At 48.3% G+C, this 20,874-nt stretch overlaps 1 protein-coding gene and 1 long non-coding RNA gene across 4 annotated transcripts in view; one reads left to right on the top strand and one right to left on the bottom strand.

Moving 5' to 3' along the window:
• Window positions 1-20,874, bottom strand: part of MYO5B (myosin VB) — a 334,299-nt gene that overhangs the window by 79,771 nt on the left and 233,654 nt on the right. For both annotated transcript variants that reach the window (XM_070452570.1, XM_070452571.1), the window contains exons 11-14: window positions 17,209-17,290; window positions 16,250-16,390; window positions 6,188-6,310; window positions 5,199-5,282 (exon numbers count right to left, since the gene is read on the bottom strand). In XM_070452570.1, coding sequence (XP_070308671.1) covers window positions 5,199-5,282; window positions 6,188-6,310; window positions 16,250-16,390; window positions 17,209-17,290 — 430 coding nt within the window. The remainder of the gene's footprint in view (window positions 1-5,198; window positions 5,283-6,187; window positions 6,311-16,249; window positions 16,391-17,208; window positions 17,291-20,874) is intronic.
• LOC139030361 (uncharacterized) lies at window positions 14,716-18,755 on the top strand. Of its 2 annotated transcripts, XR_011482702.1 has the most exons (4): window positions 14,716-14,903; window positions 15,241-15,309; window positions 17,892-17,999; window positions 18,430-18,755. It is a non-coding gene; the product is annotated as an uncharacterized lncRNA (long non-coding RNA). The 2 variants fall into 2 exon arrangements; XR_011482701.1 differs by lacking the exon at window positions 15,241-15,309.

Below are 20,874 nucleotides of genomic sequence, written 5' to 3'. Positions count from 1 at the left end.
CCTGATGTTGGGAAAGGTTGAAGGCAGGAGGAGAAGGGTACGACAGAGGATGATAAGGTTGGATGGCATCACTGACTCAATGGACATGAGCTTGAGTAAACTCCAGGAGTTGGTGATGGACAGGGAGGCCTGGCGTGATGCAGTCCATGGGGTCGCAGAGTTGGACACAACTGAGTGACTGAACTGAACTGACTCTGTTTAAAGGGGTTTTAAAGGGTATTTGGAGGAAAAGTCTCAGCACTTTGTTTCAAGAAGCAGGACCTTCTTGTATTGCAGAGAACGATTATATTGTTTTCCTGACTAAAGTTCTCTCTTACACAGTTACCTATTCATTCTAAGTATTGGGAGAGGCTTTGTAACTACCAGCAGAAACCGATTTAAAACAGGAAGCCCTCCAAAAATGCTTCAAAGCTAATCTTACATAGTATGCTGACTCAAAAGCGATTATATAACAACTTTTTAAAAATGTAAAGCAAATATGCTTACTCAAAATGAAATGTGTATGTACCCTGGAAGGAAGCTAGCAGTGTAGAAAGCAATGGAATGCATGTATTGTCACCCTTGATGAGCTGAAGCAGAGGGAGAAAGGAGACGTGGGGGGAGGGTGGGGGGGAGATTGTCTTTGGACCTTGTCCAAGCATCCTGACACTTGGACCTCAGGGACGGTCGCAGCCCAGGGTAGGCAGTCTGGGCTCATATGGTCTGCCTGGCCTCAGGACCACACTGGTCTTGAGATCCATCCACTGGGATGGTGTGTAGATGGTATCAACAGGGTCTGCCTGGGAACACGGCTCAGAAGGGCCCTTGTTTTCCAGCACGTGCTGGCATGTACCCTGGACCCACTGCCCAGCCCTCTGACCTGAACTCCGCAGGGCCCTGGAATAGGAAATCTCCAGAATAAAAAATTCTCCCTTCAAGATCTGAGCCCTCCCCGATTTATAAATTTTATCGCTTTTTATAATAAACACTAAGAAGGAAAACTCTCCATCTTTAGTATCTAAAACAAATCAATCTGTTAACCTGAAGTCATGTTTTAAAAGAGGCATCTCTCTCCTGAAATCTCTATTTATAGCTTTCTGATAGCTGAGGAAGCAATTAGCTGTATTATAGCCTCTTAGGCAGTGTAACTGGCTTTACTAATTACATTCTCATTAACACCGTTTTATTTCATTGCTCTTGGTGGGAGCTCATCAAACAGCCTTTTGGCTGGCAGGGTATGTGGTTATCTTCCATCCCATCCTGATTAGTCTTTCACACTGGTTTGTTAATTTCTTACCAGGGATGCCATATGAAGGGAAAAAGCTAATAGGTCTCTCCCCAAATAAAAATACTTTAAGTAAAACCATGAATTTGCCTATGGGATGTAAGAGTTACGTTTAGTGGGAAGAAAACCAGTAAAAAGGTGGGTATTAACTGGGTACCATAGGCTTGTATCTTTCCAGGTCTTTATTTTTCCCTCTGCTTTAAGTGTATGTTAGAAACAAACTCTGTGGGACTGCTGTGAAAAAAAATTTTAAGAAAATGATAGAGGCTCAGTGAACTACGAGCTTTAAAAATGCTACAATGACAGATGCTACCAGTGGTATCCACCTGTTGGGATGATTTAAAGCACATTGCCAATTGCTCTGATGGCAGGTGCAGTCTGTGGAGATCCCATCTGTAGGTTTATAGTGACCTAGTACTGATCTCTGCTTTCCATCTCCTGGGATATCTGAAATGGGCTGGAAGGAGTTCAGGGTGGAGCGTTCTCAGCCCTCCTCCTACTGGGGTCTGGGGGGCCTAGGAGCCCCTCTCAGTTCAATCTTTAAGGGCTGCTGGTCCTCATCACAGCATCTCTGAGGGTTTTCTGGGATGGGAGCAGGAGGGCCTGGCAACAAGGTCTTTGGTTTCTTTAGAAATGTTAGCTGGTGAAGGGGAAGGCTAGAGTTGTGGTAGGTGGACAGGGAAGAGAAGGGAGTTGGTACCTTTTAAGAGTGGGCTTCCCTGGTAGCTCAGCAGTAAAGAATCTGCCTGTCAATGCCGGAGACGTGAGTTTGATCCTTGGGGTGGAGAAGATCCCCTGGAGGAAGCAAATGGCAACCCACTCCAGTATTCTTGCGTGGGAAATCCCATGGACAGAGGAGCCTGACAGGTTACACAGTCCATGGGGTTGCAAAAAGTCGGACAGCTTAGCGACTAAACAAGAACAACAAACCTCTTAAGAGTATATCACAGAACTATTTTACACTCCAATTTAGCAATACTGCTAGACATCTGAAGTGCACACTCTTTGAACTGTCAATTCCATTTCTAATAATTTACAGGCAGACACAACTATACAAGTAAGCAAATATATATGTAAAGGGCATTCCTTGCAGTGTTTTTGAGTTAGCAAAATACCAGCAACTGTTTAAAAAAAGAAAAGAAGTGGATATGTACTTATGTGGAAAAATGGCCAAGAGGTAATGGAAAGTAAAAAACGAGAGAGGACTGTGTATAATGTCATTCATTTCAATTTTAAAAAGATGTACCAGTATGTTTGTATCATCAGAGTGGGAATGCATGAAAAGGTAGGTCAGGAGTGGAAGAGAATACTTCTATTTTACATATTTCTATACTATTTGAATTTTTATGAGCCTATATTTCATTTCTAATAAAAATTCAGGGCACCCTACCTAAAATGATACACCTGTTTAGAAAAGAGCAAACACTAGGCCTGAAACTGCCATCCTAGAGAGGTCTGCTTATAAGACACACGCTTGGCTGGTGTCTGGAAACGTGGATTTGGGGAGAATCTTTTGCAGCCCCTGATAAGAATGGTTCACTGAGTCTAAACTGTTTACACCAACAATATTGTTTTTGCTGAGCCAACCTGCTTTCCTGCTGGGAGTCTGGAACTGGTACGTGCTAGGCAAAGGGTGCCAACACTGCTGACACCCGTAGGGGACCCTGAACGCTCAGGCTCAGGTGAGCTGCTCTGGTAAATAGTTGCCAAGTATCATCACGGGCCTCCCACAGGGTGCTTGCCAGTGCAGGAGAGGTAAGAGACATAGGTTCGATCCCTGGGTTGGGAAGAGCCCCTGGAGGAGGGCACGGCCACCCACTCCAGTATTCTTGCCTGGAGAAGCCCATGGACAGAGGCGCCTGGCAGGCTACAGTCCATGGGTTGCAGAGTCAGACACAATAGAAGTGATTCAGCAGTGGCAGCAGGCATCATCACAAGGTGCTGCTGTGGAAAATAAGCATTATTCAGCGGGACTCCCCCCAGGGAAGGACTCTGGAAGCTCACACCTGGTTTCCCTAGTCATTACCCCAGGCACCTTCCCTCTTGCTGATTTGCTTATATCCATTTGCTGTAATAAATCATAGCCATGAGCACTATGGCTGAGTTCTGTGAGTCTTCCTAGCAAATGGTTCGATTTAGAGGTGACCATGGGGACTGCCAGCACATTCCTATTACGCTTTCCCATAGAACCTTCTTCCTGACCTTCACAGCATCACCAAAACTTATGATCAAACTGTACATCTTTTCACTTGCCTGTAAGTTCCGTGAGGTTAACTACATGTACTTGTTACCACTATATATCACACAAATGTTTAATAAAGTTTGTTAAATAAAAATAAGGGGAAAAAAACTCAGTGGCTAATAACATAATCTGCTGGAGACAAGAGTGTGAGAGATTCCCTTCTAGATCCCTTCTAGATACTGGAATCCCCGAGAGACACTTGGACTAAGACAAAAATCAATGGCAGAACCAGACGCTGCCCTTAACGGAAAGTACCTGACACCCTCCCCCGGTCCCTCACCTCTGCTACTCCCCGACAGGAGAAGCCCGTCACAAGAAAGAAAAGTTTCTCAGCCCTCTAAGGCCACTGTCACAGTAACAGGAGGTCACAGGCCTCTACTTCTAAGACACACAGGATGAGGAAATGTGCTCCCTGGGGCTCAAACCATCCACTTCTACGCTCTCACTGTGGTTCCCCTCCCATCCCTCACCTTTCTTGCAAAGAATGGAAAAAGTCACGTTAACCACCGTGGACTAGAGGGCCAGACACTTGGCAAGGTGAGGGGTTAATCTCACATTGACATGCACATTTACCCAAAGCAAGTTTGTCTCAGTGATGACTAATTCTCTAGATGTGGGGAGATGACACGGGCCAGGGTTTACCCCGGGCTGCCCACATTGCTGGTAATGTCTCAAATCCTCCCTAAAACCCTGGCCACGTGATTTACCTGCCTCTAGATGCCTGGGTCCATCCTCAGGTGTATTTTCTGCATTCCATCATCTCAGCCCTATGGCATTCATCTATAGCTTATCACAAAGAGAAATTAATCTGCCACTTGCAGTGTTATCAGGCCTCCGCAGTGAGTGTGGTGTCATGCGGTCTGGGAGAAAGCCTCCAGACTCCCGGAGGGTCCTTTCCTGGGCTTCCTCCGAAGGGCTGTAGCCAGCATCAGCTCCTGCCTCCGAGCGTCAGCAAGGGGGCTTTCCGGACCAGCAGGCCTTGTGCTTCCCCAGCCCAGGCCGCCTCTCCCTTCAGTTACTGTAGGTTTGTTCACCTGCCCACCCCCAGCCCACAACAGAATGTAAATGCCTACAGGTATATTCAGGGCCGCACCTCACCAGGTAGGTGCTTAATAAATGTGTTTAGGTCAATCGGTACTTTGGTCTTTCTACCTGTAGAATGGACACAATATTTGCTGCCTTTGTGTTATGCTCATGAGAAGGAAATAACTGAAATTTTGGAGGTCTTAGAAAGCAACATTCCAGAACTGTAGATGGAAGGGTCCCCTGAATCCTACTGTTCCATTTACATTTCTGGCTGTAGGAAGGTTCCACAGACCACTAAGCTGAAATCAAAAGCACTGAAACTAGGATCTGAAGGGGTTTAAGTACTTTTACATCTGCTCCAAGGAGATGGAAGACAAATGACACAATGGATGCCTGCAACGTCTCCACAGTTAGACCCACCATCACCCCTCCAGACTGGTCCCCCAACTCCCACATCCTTCCATTAGCTGGTACCTTTCCCAGTTGCCTCTGCCATCCCTTGCTTCCTTCCTTTCATCAGGCCATCCTGAAATTCTCAGACTGAAACGACCTGCAGGCCCCTCACCTCCCCCACCACGCTCCAGACTGGGGCCGGCACTGACCACACCCTGCCCAGCTCTGGCCTGGATGCTCCGCTTCTGTTTCTCCACTTGCGGAGCTCTTTACCTTGCTGGCCTTCAGGATGTTGATCTGTTCTTCATACACGGTGTCTCTGTTTTTCTCCAGAAAACCATCTGAAAGGTACTCCACCTGGGGCCACAGCCGGAAACAGAAAGGGCAGTTAGCACTCCTGCCTGACCCGGGGACCTCAGCAGCATCTCCAGTGGTTTCATCTCATCCACAGCGTCTTCTGAAAAGAGCTGTGTGTACATGGGAAACCCACGGATGCTCTCATGTAAAATGCAAACCCAATACATACCAAGATTTACAGAGAGGGAGTTGAATATTCATTTTGTGGAAAACCACATTCTTCGGCCGTCCATGGGGTTGCAGAGAGTCAGACACAACTGAGTGACTGAATAACAACAACATTGTTCTGGGCTTCCCTGGCGGCTCAGACAGTGAAGAATCTGCCTGCAATGCAGGCAGAGACCTGGGTTTGATCCCTGGGTTGGGAAGATCACCTGGAGCAAGGGAATGGCTACCCACTCCAGTATTCTTGCCTGGAGAATTCCATGGACAGAGGAGCCTGGTGGGCTATAGTCCATGGGGTTGCAAAGAGTCCGACAGGACAGAGCAAATAACACATTGTTTCAAAAAGGAGCTCCCATAAGATGGGCCTGGAAAGAAGGCTTCCTTTGCATGCTCTCATGCAGCTTGTCAGCCTCAGGACAGATCTACTGAATTAGAACTTGCCTGTGAGCAAGACCTGGTGACGTACATGCATGTGAAAATTTGAGAAGCACTGGGCTAGTGCATATAGAACACAATCCACATGGAGAAATTCTAAGTCTACACCAGCTGTTGGGAAAGGAGCCACATGGAGAAGGAACCACTCTTTCCTCTCTCAGGTTCCAGGAGGCTAGACAAGGTCCCACCCAAGAGACTCCAGGCCACTTACCTGACTTCAAAGGTCAGCTCCCTCTCAGCCCAAGAACCCCAAGTCCCTGAGGGTGGGGCTCTCGGAGTGCTGAGCCCACCATGAGAAGACCCACCTTATCTGCAAAGTGGATGACAATGAAGGCCTTGTTGGACATGCGGGGTTTCTGGAAGTGCTGGCTGCCAGAGTGCCTGTCGTAGAGCTTCTGAGTCCAGTTCTGGTCGGTTCCTTTGGGGACCTGTGGATTCACAAAATCAGGGGTTTTGTGAAAAGGAAAAAGGAAGTCGAGAGTGGAGGCAGGGTGATGGAGTCTGCCAGGAAGTTGACCTCAATGAGGCTGGATTCAGCACTAAGACCCGGTCCCTAACTGGTTGTGGAAAGCGGACTCAACCATGGACACCTGGGATCCCACATAGCACACTCAACACGCCCTGCGTGCTGGCTCCTGTGACATCTATAGGCGTGCACCGAGCTTCAGGGAACCTGCCGGTAGGCAGGTGCTGAAAGAGCTGGGAGAGGACGAGGGTGGAGGCCAAGGTCACAAGAACAGAATCACAACCCACGGGATAAATCTGAAGACGCTTTTTCGTTCTGGTGGGGCCAGTGACTTCGGGGTCATGAACACATCACCCCATCTCTAGTCCAAGCTCCTGCTCGCTCAGGCCAACACCTGCAGCAGGACAGACTGCCCTCTGTCTCATCTGAACACCAGTGTCCAGGCTCAGCTCAGGTCTGTCCTTTTCTCTGGAGCCTTTCCTGACCACCCTTGATTTCACTTTGGAATTCTTCCAGTTGAGTTCTTACGCATGCACTGTCCAACACTGCTCATCAGTTGGGTTTTGTGTATTGTCTTGTCTCTATAAACTGTACGTTTGCTGCACTTGAGAAATATGTCTGCCCCTCAAAAAACTTAAAACTGGGTTCCAGCCACAAACTGGGTGCTACGTACCTAGTGACTGAACTATGCAGTGCTAATCTCTACCTTCCTCAAAATTACATTCAGAGATTTCACTCCATTAAGGATTCTGAAGGGCAGCCTCTTTCTGTATCTTTAGAGACAGCTTCAAAAGTGAAAAGGCATCATATTTTGCTGAAAACAAAACACAGAGCCACTGTACCCAGCACTTGAATTATCAAAGATGATGGCACCTTGTCAAACGTGAAGGTACCCCCCTTCATTCTTGAGCATCACTGCACACACCCCTTCCCCAGCTATGGGCCACCAACTGCCGTGCCCTTTCATTAGTTTAGATTGTACATTTGGATCAGGCAGGGTTGAAGGTGACCCTTGCACTAGCCATTTAAAAAGGGCTTTATTTAGTAAATTAATAAAACCTGTGCATATGAAAAACTGCTTAGCCACTTGAAAACAAATTTCTCAATTATTTTGTAAACAAACAGATTTTTCTCAATGTTCAACTTGGTGTAACTGGTACTGAATATCCAATGTTAAGTGCCATAGGATTTTTAAGAAAACTTTTTCTTGAAGGAGGCTATTAATTGCATTGGGAAGATGAAATAAAATATATTTAATTCAGCATTTTTAAATATATTGTTTCATATTTGTCTCTGTTGAGCAGCTTGTGTTAAGAAACACAAGATGGCTGAGCTCCCAGAAGGCAAAGCTGGAGAACAGAAGCACAGTGGACCCAGTCCTGGCAGACCCGGGCAGATAGGACAGGAAGGGCAAGACTGTGATGAGAAGTCCCCCCTGGGTCAGCACCTGCATTTGCCAGTATCCAGCTCATCTTATCTTGTCAGTGAAATTGGGCTTCTCAGCAGATTTCATAATCCTACATATTCCCTAAATCAGACCTGCATGAATCAATGAGTAAGAGAGGCTAGAAACCAAGGTCATATGTAAACATATTTCCTGACAAAGGTCGGTCCCTCTTCTCACCCCCATCCTTGACTAAAAATGAAGGCCAGCAGAAATTCACAGGAATGAAGAATCTCAGATAATGCTAAAAGCAAATGTCCAGAGAACTTATTGCCAGGCAATTTTCTATACATTTTTGATATATGAACTCATTCAATCCTATGAACTAGGTATTTGTTTCTCAGTCATGTCCAACTCTTTGCAAACCTCATGGAGTGTAGCCCACCAAGCTCCTCTGTCCATGGGCTTCTCCAGGCAAGGGTACTGGCGTGGGTAGCCACTGCCTTCTCCAGGGGATCTTCCTGACCAATGGATTGAACCTGGGTCTCCTGCATTGCAGGCAGATTTTTCACCATCTGAGTCACCAGGGAAGCTACGATACACATTTTACAGGTGAAGAAGCAGAGTGGTTAGGTAACTTGCCCAAGGTCACACAGCTGGCAAGCAGCAGAACTGGGGTTCAAGCCAGGACAGTCTGGTTGATGTGCTCCTCACTACTTGCGCTTTCCCGCCCGAGGACAGAGTTTTAAAAGAGCCACAAAGGCAGGGTTAGGTGGGAAGCAGTCATTTCCAAAAATCTTTCCATACAAGTAGATTTAATTCAGGCACTGGAGACAGCAAGGAAATCTTGTATTTTGATAAAATCTAGATTGTGGTTATCAGTAGCTCTGGAATATGCAGCAAATCAAATCCTTTTTTAAAAAAGTATCTGCCAGCAGCTTCATGCAAACTTTCTTCCTCTCCAAAGGCACTGGGCCAGGAGCCTGGACTCCAGCTCTGCCTTCATCTAGGCAGGCACTGTTCCTCAGGAGGTGAATCCCTCTGACCTGCTCTGCTGGTCACTGGTCACACCAAGGGTGAAGGCCACATCTGGATGAAAAGTCTAGAATTGGCAAATGTTGAGATAAGAAGCAGATTCGTGGTTGCCTAGGGCTGTGGAGGAATGGAGAATTAGCGCTAATGTATATCTTTAGGGGATGATGAAAATGTTCTAAAATTGATGGTTGCACAATTTTTAATACACCAAAAAAAAAAAAAAAACCCACTGACTTGTGTATTTTAAATAGGTGAGTTGCATGGTTCATTAATTCTATCTTAATAAAGCTGTTAAAATACATTAAACCTGATTTTACTCTTTGCTATTGAAATAAAACAGAAAAAACAGGGGTGTGGGGAATGAAATAATCCTTGGACTTACTAAGTCCCTCATCCCCGACAGCCTGGGGTATAAAACCTGTGGCCCAGGACAGCTTTTCACCAAGGCACTCCTGGAACCCTCGTAGGAAACTGTATGTCTGGCTGCCATCACTGGCCTGAGACATCGCCTGGGGCTAAGGCCTGCCCCAGCCCAACAGCTGACAAGAGCTGGTTGATAAGGAGCACAGAGTCAGTTACTCCATCTCTGTTTCTTGGCCCCATCTTCCTGGGCCTGTGCCACCAAGACAGCCTTCGCGGTCACCAGCTTACTCCATCCCAGGCTCTGCAGGTGCCCTGATGACTCCCACCCCCGGTGACCTCTCAGGTGACCTTGCTCGCATCAGCCCAGAATCCTTCTGTGACAGCTGGGCCTCCAGGACTCTGCTGTCCTAACAGCTCCAGGCAGAAGTGGCTCCTTCCTCCACACCTGACACCATCTCCTCCTTCACTTTCCCACCTTCACAGAACAGCCCTTTCACATGCTCAGCAAAATACTAATTCCAGACCAACCCAGAAGATATTAAGAAGCAGAAGATAGAAGCAGAAGATATTAAGAAGAGGTGGCACGAATACACAGAAGAACTATACAAAAAAGATCTTCATGACCCAGATAACCACAATGGTGTGATCACTCACCTAGAGCCAGATACCCTGGAATGCGAAGTCAAGTGGGCCTTAAGAAGCATCATTATGAACAAAGCTAGTGGAGGTGATGGAATTCCAGTTGAGCCATTTCAAATGCTAAAAGATGATGCTGTGAAACTGTTGCACTCAATGAGCCAGCAAATTTGGAAAACTCAGCAGCAGCCACAGGACTGGAAAAGGTCAGTTTTCATTCCAATCCCAAAGAAAGGCAATGCCAAAGAATGTTCAAACTACTGCACAATTGTACTCATCTCACACGCTAGCAAAGTCATGCCCAAAATTCTTGAAGCCAGGCTTCAACAGTACATGAACTATGAACTTCCAGATGTTCAAGTTGCATTTAGAAAGGGCAGAGGGACCAGAGATCAAACTGCTAACATCCGCTAGATCACTGAAAAAGCAAGAGAGTTCCAGAAAAACATCTACTTCTGCTTTATGGACTATGCCAAAGGCTTTGACTGTGTGGATCACAACAAACTGTGGAAAATTCTTAAAGAGATGGGAATACCAGACCACCTGACCTGCCTCTTGAGAAATCTGTATGCAGGTCAAGAAGCAACAGTTAGAACCGGACATGGAACAACAGACTGTTTCCAAACTGGGAAAGGAGTACGTCAAGGCTTGTATATTGTCACCCTGCTTATTTAACTTATATGCAGAGTATATCATGAGAAATGCTGGGCTGGATGAAGAACAAGCTGGAATCAAGATTGCAGAGAGAAATATCAATAACCTCAGATACACAGATGACACCACCCTTATGGCAGAAAGTAAAGAAGAACTGAAGAGCCTCTTGATGAAAGTGAAAGAGGAGAGTGAAAAAGTTGACTTAAAACTCAACATTCAGGAAACTAAGATCATGGTATCTGGTCCCATCACTTCATGACAAATAGATGGGGAAACAATGGAAACAGTGAGAGACTTTATTTTCTTGGGCTCCAAAATCACTGAAGATGGTGACTGCAGCCATGAAATTAAGTGCTTGCTCCTTGCAAGAAAAGCTATGACCAAGCTAGACAGCACATTGAAAAGCAGAGACATTACTTTGCCAACAAAGATCTGTGTTAGTCAAAGCTATGGTTTTTCCAGGAGTCATATATGGATGTGAGGAGTTGGACTATAAAGAAAGCTGAATGCCAAAGAATTGATGCTTCTGAACTGTGGTGTTGGAAAAGACTCTTGAGAGTCCCTTGAACAGCAAGGAGATCAAACCAGTCAATCCCACAGGAAATCAGTCCTGAATATTCACTGGAAGGACTGATGCTAAAGCTGAAACTCCAATACTTTGGCCACCTAATACAAAGAACTGACTCACTAGAAAAGACCCTGATGCTGGGAAAGATTGAAGGCAGGAGGAGAAGGGGATGACAGAGGGTGAGATGGTTGGATGGCATCACCGACTCAGTGGACATGAGTTTTCGTAAACTCTGGGAGTTGGTGATGGACAGGGAGGCCTGGAATGCTGCAGTCCATGGGGTCGCAAAGAGTCGGACACGACTGAGCAACTGAAGTGAACTCAACTGAGTGCAACCCAGCCACCCATCCTGGCCTTTCCCAGACCTGGGTGGCTGGCTGAGATCACACACCAACTTCCCTTCCCTTCATCAACTTCTGCTGGTAATTGAGTATAACTTAGTATTAGTGCCAAAAAAGAAAATCTAATTCCAGGGTGAGCAGCACTTCTGTAGATTAAGACGCTGTGCCCAGATTGAAGGGGACTTCGACCGCGCCTTGACAGCACCTACATACATCTCACTCTCTGATAGTCTCCAACCTCACATCTCTGCACTTGGTATTCCTTGTCCCTCCCTGGAGGACAGCCTGTCCCCACCTCCTCTGTTCTCCTCGAACTTCTAACCCTGCTGCCTCTCAGCAGATGCCCCGTCTCCTCCCTCACAGGGAAGCAGGAAACCTCACATTCCTGCTCTATATTCAGACACTCATCAGACCACGACACCTCGGACCCTCCTCAGGGAGGGAGCACCTCTCCTTCCGGTTGGCCTCCTGAGCACACACCCCTGCCTCCTGGGGACCAGGAGCCGCCCATCTTCCCTCTCCTGGAGCCGCTCCTGCCCTCCCTCTCTCTCAGCTCCCCCTTAGGAGTTCAGACTTGCCACCTCCACCACCTCACCTCCCATTCGCTCCTCGTGTTACCCAAGTCAGACTTCTGCCCAGACAAGTCCCTAGAAACTGCTCCGACCAACAACTGGCTGTCACGTGCGGGCCGGCGAGGCCCTCACCCGCCGCATCCCTCCTCAGCCAAAAGCTCTCGGCGCCTCCTCCCGGCAGAACAACCGCGGTGTGGCCGGTGCTCTGCTGACTCCACGGTTTCTCTCCAGCTTACCTTCCACACGGCTGTCAGGGAGCCCTGCTGAAAAGTCAGTCACATCCGATCGTGTCTCTCCCCCTCTTCACTCCCTTCCATCCCCCAGACACCTTCGCTGGGCAGGTGAGGCCAAGTCTCCTCTTCTCCATGGTTCCAGTTCCCACCCTCGTCGGCCACCACCGCGGGCCTCGGACAAACCAGACCATCTCAGGCTCTGCAAACACGACACCCCTGTGCCCAGGGCGCCTCTCCCCTCATGTGACCCCTGCTTACACAGCCGCTCTGGGGGCGCTCCCCCCTACCACCGCCCTCTCATCTCAGTGTTTCCATTTCCCCATCAGCTCGGGAGATGATCGTGTTGTTCACCTGACCCCTCAGAGGCACGCTGAAGGGAACCTGGGGTTTGTCAGGCGGATGAAGGTGGGAGCCGCTTCCCCTCCATCCACCACAGGCTTCAAACCTGCTCACAGCCAGCCGCCCTGGGGCTGCGTCTGGAGAAACCACAAGGCCTTGGTCTTCATCCAAAATCAGCTCTCATGAGCCCAGGCTGGACCAGGTCAGGCGACAGCAAGTATTCAGTCAGCTCTCACGAGAGCAGGCTGGAGCAGGTCAGGAGACAGCAGGTATTCACTCCCGAGTACAGCCTGCTGTCCTTCTACCACCTCAACAACGACATCATAACCAGGAAGGTCCATATTCATCAGCTCCTCGGACTGGGCTCCACAAAACGAGAGGATCCCAGTCAACAGGGCAGAGTCTGCCTCCCTGACTCAGGCCTGCCTCTGTCTCTCCAGCCGGAGACAGTGTGTCTTCACCTGCTGGAATTGCTTCTAGGGGTCAAGGTCTCATTTTCACAAAATTCCTGCTCAAATGCAAGGGTGTCACTTACGAGAAAACACGCACTGACGTGTCAATTCCTATCAGTCATTGCTAGTTCGTTCCTCCAAGAGAAGGATTTATAAATCAGACTTACTACAGTACAATTTCCATACAGCAAAACGTACCCTTTAAAGTGTACAGTTTCATGGCTTCTGACAAAAGCAATAGCTATTGGTTAAAAATCCATCTATTAGAATTCCTCTGGTGGTCCAGTGGTTAAGAATCCACCTGCTGATGCAGGGGGGCAGGAAGATTCCACATGCCACAGAGCAGCTAAGCTCATGCGCCACAACGTCTGAAGCCTGCTCACCTGGCGCCCACGCTCCACAACGAGGAAGCCACTGCAGCGAGCAGCCTGCACACGGCAATTAGAGAGCAGCGTCGGGAGAGAAGGCCCGTGCGGGGCAACGGAGACCCGGCGCAGCCAAAAAATAAACAAACGATTTTAAAAATCCATCTGTTACTAGACGCTGTATCCAGTTATACTGAATGATCCTGAATTCCCACAGCAGCTACATCTCACAGAAAATGGTTTCCACACTGTGGGCTCGTGTCTTAGTCCTATAACTTGGGGTTCATCTGGCCTCCCCTGCTACACCCGTGACTTGGCGGCCAGTGAGGCTGCATGGGTCACACTCACAGCACCGTCCCGATCTATCTCGACGCTCTGGGCGCACACCTCCGTCCCCTGGGGACTAGCAGGAAACCCCAGCTTATCCTCAGATCTCCCTTCTAAGGAGCCTCAGGGACAGGGAAGCATCTAGCAGAAGCCCCGTGGCCCTGTGCGGCTCAGCACTCTTTCTGGCCTGCTGTGCCTGCCCTTGAGGTCACTCAGCTGGCCCTGGGCCCTGGGCCCTGCCCACAGCCCTCCGTGGGCCCCTCGCTCAGGCCAGGCTCTTCCCAAGTACCATCCTGTCCCTCTTCACCCTTTGCTGGCTGGCAGCAAGACCCCTGTCCCTTCTCCTGAGTGCTTTCCCCTCAAGACCAGATATACAGTAGGTGCATAATATTGAGTTGGCCAAACATTTCATTCAGGTTTTTCCATAAGATGTTATAGAAAAACTCAAATGAATTTTTTGGCCAAACCAATACCTTCTGGGGGTTTTGCAGGAGTTTGAGTTGGATATGGTCTAAAACTTAAATCCCCTAATTTTAAAAATTTGACCCAAATAAAAGGCACCATAGAGCATAAGGCAGAGACCATCCATACAGACACAGCTGGGTTTTATTTCCCCTCGACTTCTGGAAAGTAGCGCAGGCAGTGTGCACTCGGTAGGAAGACAGACAGGAAGGTGTGGGGATCCGCTGCACCGGGAATACCCAAGGCTGCAAAGTCCAGGGCTTTGTGGAGGATGCTTCCAAAACTGCTGCATGTTTGCACCCTGGCCTTCCCTGAACCACTGCCTACTTTTCAGCCGCACTGCTAAGCCGTCCTCCAGCACCCCCAGAACCACCAGCTCCCCAGCCCCGTGCAGCAATGGGCGCACCCCACTCCCGCACCGAGGGGCTTGGGTCCCCCCACCTCTGGACAGCAGCCTGAGGCCTCTCACTGTGGCATGTCCAGCATTCTCACCGCTGCAGCCTGACATTCTGGGGACACGCTGCCTTGGGCAGCGGCACCTCTGAGAAGCTCAAACCAGGAGCCAAAACAAACCCACAAGTGACCTTGGCTTGCCTGCCAAAGGCAGGGGAGATCAGGGAAAATCGATAGGGCAGCTGCTGATTTCACAGACTCTGTTCTGTCCCCCTGAGGCAGTGGGGAGCTCCTGTGAGAGGCCCATGTAAGGAGAAAGGCCAGGCCGGGGCCCCCGGGGGCTGCGGTCTGCGGCACAGTTAGCACTTCATTGCAGGAACAGGTTGAGCCGCCGACTCAGAGCCTTGTCGGCTCTTGGACGTCACCGCTGGGTAAGGGAGGAAAGAGCCAGAGCCCTCCTGGAGCCAGGCCTGGGGGGCTGTGCCAGTTCAGAGGCCCGGAACCGGACGGAGGACGTGGCTGGGGGTGTGGAGCTGGAGGAGGGGAGGGGAGCACGCTCCCACCGAGTGTCAGAAGGGAGCTGCTGGCCGTGGACGTGGAACCGAGATGAGGGAGCGGTGCACACCAGGGTGGGAGGGGCTGGAGGGCCCGGGCTGCGATGTCTGTCATGTGGCTGGTGCTGCCCGAGCAGGGACAACTGTCCTATCACCTTTATCACAACCTCATGGGGGGGCGGGCATGAGCCAAGGCAGCCCCTGTCACCCCTAGGAAATACCTGTTTCTGAGTCTGACACCAGACCAAGTCCCCAGCTTTGAGAATGTGCTGAAAACCATCAGGTAAAAGCGTGCTGTGGATTTCAGTGTATTTTCACCCTGTCTTCCACTGTTTTCTTTTCAGTCTTTTTCACTTTCAAAGGCAGTGAAAGTTTCTGGAGAAGTGTCTGGAAAGGAAATATCTGCTCCTCCCAAACCATCATGCTACAAGCCACCCTCCACAGCCCAGACATGAGAGACCAGACAGTAAGAGCAACTGGGCTTTCGATGCCGAGGCCCATGCGGCTTCCACACCTCTTGACTAGAGTTTCCACTCCTGAAGGAGTTGGCATACATTTACCGTAATCACCAAACACCAAACCAGGAGATGTTTGGAAGACCATCAGATCCAACGCCCATCAATTCATAGAGCAGAAAACCAAAGGCCAAAGCAATTGGGTGGCTGATAACACGTAGCTCCCCTGCCCCGCACGCCCAAGGCTGCCTAGTTCTCTCCATGCTGGCAGCTCAGGGCTCTTCCTGTCATAGCACGTAGTATCCATGACAAGCTGCGTGGGGGAAATCCACAGCTCTCACTTGCCACCAAGCCACATAGCTCTTAGCACTCACAAGCCACCTTGCATGGTAAAGATGGTCCTGGGCTCTTGACCCTCCCTCTCTGGGATGCCTATGTAGAAGTCGGGGTCCTTCCTCAGCACCTAGGAGATGTGGGGCACCAAATCCATACCACTATCACATCATGCCAATCCTTAACACCCAGCCTCTGCCAAAGACATTCTCACCAATGTAGCAATACCTGCCAGTCACACTCAATGTGCTACCTTCTGGTACCTCTTAGTATGCAGAATAGACACCAAGGCTTCTCCCAGCAAGCTAAAGGCCGACTAATCAGATGAAACTCCAGTCTTGAGATCTCACATGTTCCCTTGCACCACACAGCTGTCCTCTGCCCCACAACTCCAAGCCTAGAATTGAACCGATTCAATGACATCATCAGTTTTACCTTACATTCTTCATCCAACAGGTCCAAGATGCCCAGCTTAGCTTCTATGAGGTCAATACAAGGTTGGTTATCATAGAAATCTATCAGGGTCCAGGGGATCTGCTCCTTCATGTACTCCTCCTGCTCCAGCTTGAATACGTGCTAGTGTAAGAAGTGAAAAGTCAGGTCAGTGAACTACAGACATACCTTAATTTTCAACTTCCCTGAGCTTCAACCACATGGGTTCTGAGTGCCGGAGGATGGGATATACTCCTCAGAAAGGGTTTGGGCACCAGTCACAGTCATGACTGCAGAAATAAAAAGGCCCAGTTGGGTGATCTCAGTCAATCCTAAAGGAAATCAACCCTGAATATTCATTGGAAGAACTGATGCTGAAGCTCCAGTACTTTGGCCACCTGATGTCAAGAGCCGATTCATTTGCAAAGACCCTGATGCTGGGAAAGACGAGAGGGGGACAACAGAGGATGAAATGCTTGGGTGGTATCACCAACTCAGTGGACATGAGTTTGAGCAAATCTGGGAGACAGTGAAGGACAGGGAAGCCTGGCGTGCTGCAGTCCATGGGGTCACAAAGAGTCAGAGACAACTGGGCAACAACAAAGGTGATCCCTACTCCCCTGTGAGCCCTTCCCTAGGACGTTCTACGACTCACCTGTCATACCTCAACCAATCACAAGAAGCCTCACAGCTGGCTTGTGATTGTTCAAATACCCCAGAAGCTCAAAAATAGTGGACGTCAAAGTCAAGGAGAGGATCACTGACCCTCTTGACCCAGCTGTCTCAATTCCGACCTCCATATGAGCTGTGGGGAGTGCCTGCCTAGAGCTGGGGCACCACCAGGAAACCAAGGGCAGGTCAGGGCCGAGCTGGAGCCCACTGACCCTGGACGGAAGAGAAGTGGGCTGGGCTGTCTGTGACTCCTGCCTCCGCCCGACATCTCCGGGTCCTGAAAAACCTACCGAGTTGAACTGCTGCTGGAGCTTCTCATTGGCGTAGTTGATACAGAACTGCTCGAAGCTGTTCACCTCGAACGTCTCAAACCTGCAGGACACAAAGACCAAAGGACAAAGTAAGAGACATCTCCATTTACCAAAGGGATTGCTGGGACTTCAGCAAGGCGGCCCTCATCCTCTGCTCCCAAGGTTCTCGCCTTAACTCTAGCCCAGAAGTACCATCTGCTCTTGAGACCACTGTCACAGGTATCAGCACAATAGAGTCTTATCAAATAGGAGAGTAAGAACGTATGCTTTTTCACAACTAAAAAAAGTACTGACAGCAAGAAAATTTAGAAAAAGCAGGTAAGAAAGAGAAAGTCACCATGATTCTGTCATTCACGTTAACCATGTGAACTCGCCTGCTGATACAGGTAGACATAAGAGATGTGGGTTTGATCCCTGGGACCGGAAGATCCCCTGGAGAAGGAAATGGTAACCCACTCCAATATTCTGGCCTGGGAAATTTCATGGACAGAAGGGCCTGTCCATGGGGTCCAGTGGGTCGCAAAGAGTCGGACACGACTAAAGTGACTTAGTATGCATGCATGCGTGTTTCCTCCCAGTGATTTTATTTTTGAAGAAAAGTAGAATTACATATAAAATCACACCTATATTTATCATTTAACTTCCCATTTGTTATTTAACAGTTCCCCATGCCGCTGTTCTTCAAAGACAGCAGTTCTAATATCTGCCTCGTGGACCATCCTATGGATCAGAGATGCTGCTTTCAGCCTGAGAATTGCCCAGGAGCCCAGGTGAGGGAACCAGTGGGGCTAGAATTTAGCTGATGTCCCCCTCAAGTTTGGGATGGAGCATTTGCCCCAGAAGGATGCCTTTTTCTGATTCACACAAAGGGTCCTCCTGGGCTGGCAATGCCCTATGCAGATGAATCATAATGTAATCAGTCACCTATTGAAGGACATTCTGGTTCTTTCCCCAGTTTTTAGCTGCTATTGCTGCTGTGACAAATATTAGATACACATCTTTGAATTCATGATTCTTAGGATGCTGTTCTAGAAGGAAAATTACCATGTCAAGATTTGTTTTCTTAAATGGCAGCAGCAGATTACCTTCCAGAAAGATGGAATGGACTGATGTTATCACCCTACCCTCAACCCAGAATCCCAGTGTACGTATGGGTCTTGTTCTCCTAATTCTGGTTAATGAGGTTGTTTTTAAATTCAGGTTTGAGGACTTCTCTGGTGGTCCAGTGGTTAAGAATCTGCCTGCCAATACAGGGGACATGGGTTTGAGCCCTGGTCCAGGAAGATTCCACATGCCATGGGGGCAACTAAGCTGGTGCACCACATAGCTGAACCTGTGCACTCCAGGGCCTGAGCTCTGCACAAGAAGAGCTGCCATGAGCTCTCCTCACCGCAATGAGAAGCCTGCACACAACCAGAAAGCAGCCTCCACCCGCTGCAACAAGAGAAAGCCTGCGAGCAGCAACGAAGATCCAGGGCCGCCAAAAATAATAAAAGTTTAAAAATTTAAAAACTTCTAAAAATTCATGTTTGACTTAGAGTTTATGTACAGTAAGACGCACCGATTTGAAGGATATTTTTCAATGACTTTCTGATCAGTATTACACTACATGTGTCCACCATTACAATCCAGATACAGAACATTTCTATCACCTCAATCAGCCCAAAGTTGCCTTGTGCTCCAATCAGGTCTGTCCCCCCTGCCCCTCACTGGGAGTTTTAATGCATCACAGATCTTTGGTCAATAATGCAAATTAACTTTTAAAATTAATTTGTCTAATTATTATATGAAAAATGTTTTTGAATTCTAATTTCTTTGACTATTGATAGAACTCAAGATTTTTCTACGGGTGTGAGTGTATGTACTAGTTGTCTGTACTTTGTGAACTGTCTGTGGTTGGTGAAGTATTTGCTGGTTTTTAACTTTAAAAATTGACTTATTTGAGCTCTTTATACTTTAGATCATCAACACTGACATCAATTGCTCAACTGAAATGTTCACAATACCGCTGGACCACTGCTGGGGAAGGGGACAAGTCTATGGAGAGGAGGGTTGGTAAAGAGATGAGACGTGGCATCGCACAGCCAGGTATGGCCTCACCGGATGCCTTGTATGCTACACTTTTGGACTTTTCCAGGAGAAATGGGGAGAACTGGCAGGATTTTAAATTAAGAAATGAAAACCGAATTTCCATCTCAGGAAAATACTGTGGTTTGTGGGAAGGTGTACAAGACTGAATGCAGGACTTTGAATAAGGATTTATTATTGGAGTAATTATTTAGGGAAAATCCAATCAGGGCATAACTTAGGCTGAGGATAGCCAAGTTAACGGGAAGGTCCTAAAGACATTAACAAAGGCAGAGACGAGAAGACTTCAAATGACCAGTGGCATGTGGAGCGAGAGTCAGTTGTGCGACTGGATGGATGTGATCACCCACCAAGCTGGGAGCATGATGACAGCATCAGCGTCTTTAACCACAATGAGTGGGGCCCCCATGCTCACAGAGCAAGGGTAGCAGGTTAAGCAGGTGAGAAAGGGCAGAAATCCAGGAGGAAGAGGAAACTTTTTCTCATTCATGCACCAGGCTGAATGAGCTGGCAGGGACCTGTGAATGGGCATCTACAGAGCACCAACTTCCAGAGGCTTCATGGGCTCACTGAATACCCACAACCAACAAGAGTTGGGGTCGATCACTAATCCATTGTACTGCTGAAAAACCAAATAACCTGTTCAAAGTCAGAGAGTCAGGAGACAGAAGAGCCAATGTTTGAACCCAGAGAGAGATTTCTGAGAGCACATTAACTCAGAAAGGAGTAAAAGTTCCGTTTAAGGAAAAAGGAAGGGGACTTCCCTGGTGGTCCAGTGGTTAAGAATCCGCCTTGCAACGCAGAGGACTTGGGTTCGATCCCTTGGGTCAGGGAACTAAGATCCCACCTGGCTCGGGGCCATTAAACCCATGCATCTCAACTAAAACCTGGGGCTGCCAAATAAATATTATAAAAAGAAGAAGAAGAAGAAAGAGGATGCTGTGAGTCCAGGGGTATGTTGCTCCCTGGGAATGTCGCCTTAGAGATCTGGATGGGCTGGGCTTGCGAAAGGATCAACATGCCTTTGGCTAGAGATTTACTGCACCCTTCCTTGGAAGAATAAAAGAAAAAACATAAAAAGAAATGGCTGGTTCAAAGTCCAAATTCTGACTTTATGCAGAATGCCCAGGTTGTTACAGGATTATATGGCTCTCAGTCATGTTCAGACGACTGTGCTTACTGCAGGTTGTTCAACAGTGCTGTGCCAGGTGATGGGAGGGAAGGCCAGCCTCACAGAAGGCGTGCATTTAGAAGGAAGCAACATCAACGATCCATACAACTTCTTGGATTTGTGTTCTATCACAGAAATCCTCACCCGCTCAGCAATTCTCATCTACCAAGATAATGGAATGACGTTTAATTGTGTAAGGTATGCAATAGTGCTCTATTTTGGTATCCATTTTTCAATAACGTTTTGATTATGGGCATAAACGGGGCTGCCCAGGTGGCACAGTGGTAAAGAATCTGCCTGCCATGCAGCAGACCCAGCTTTGATCCCTGGGTTGGGAAGATCTCCTGGAGAAGGAAATAGCAACCCATTCCAGTATTCTTGCCTGG

This window comes from Odocoileus virginianus, chromosome 22 (assembly GCF_023699985.2).
Source record: "Odocoileus virginianus isolate 20LAN1187 ecotype Illinois chromosome 22, Ovbor_1.2, whole genome shotgun sequence".
Classification (NCBI taxonomy): Eukaryota; Metazoa; Chordata; class Mammalia; order Artiodactyla; family Cervidae; genus Odocoileus; species Odocoileus virginianus.
This window is presented reverse-complemented; position numbering and strand designations above follow the sequence as displayed.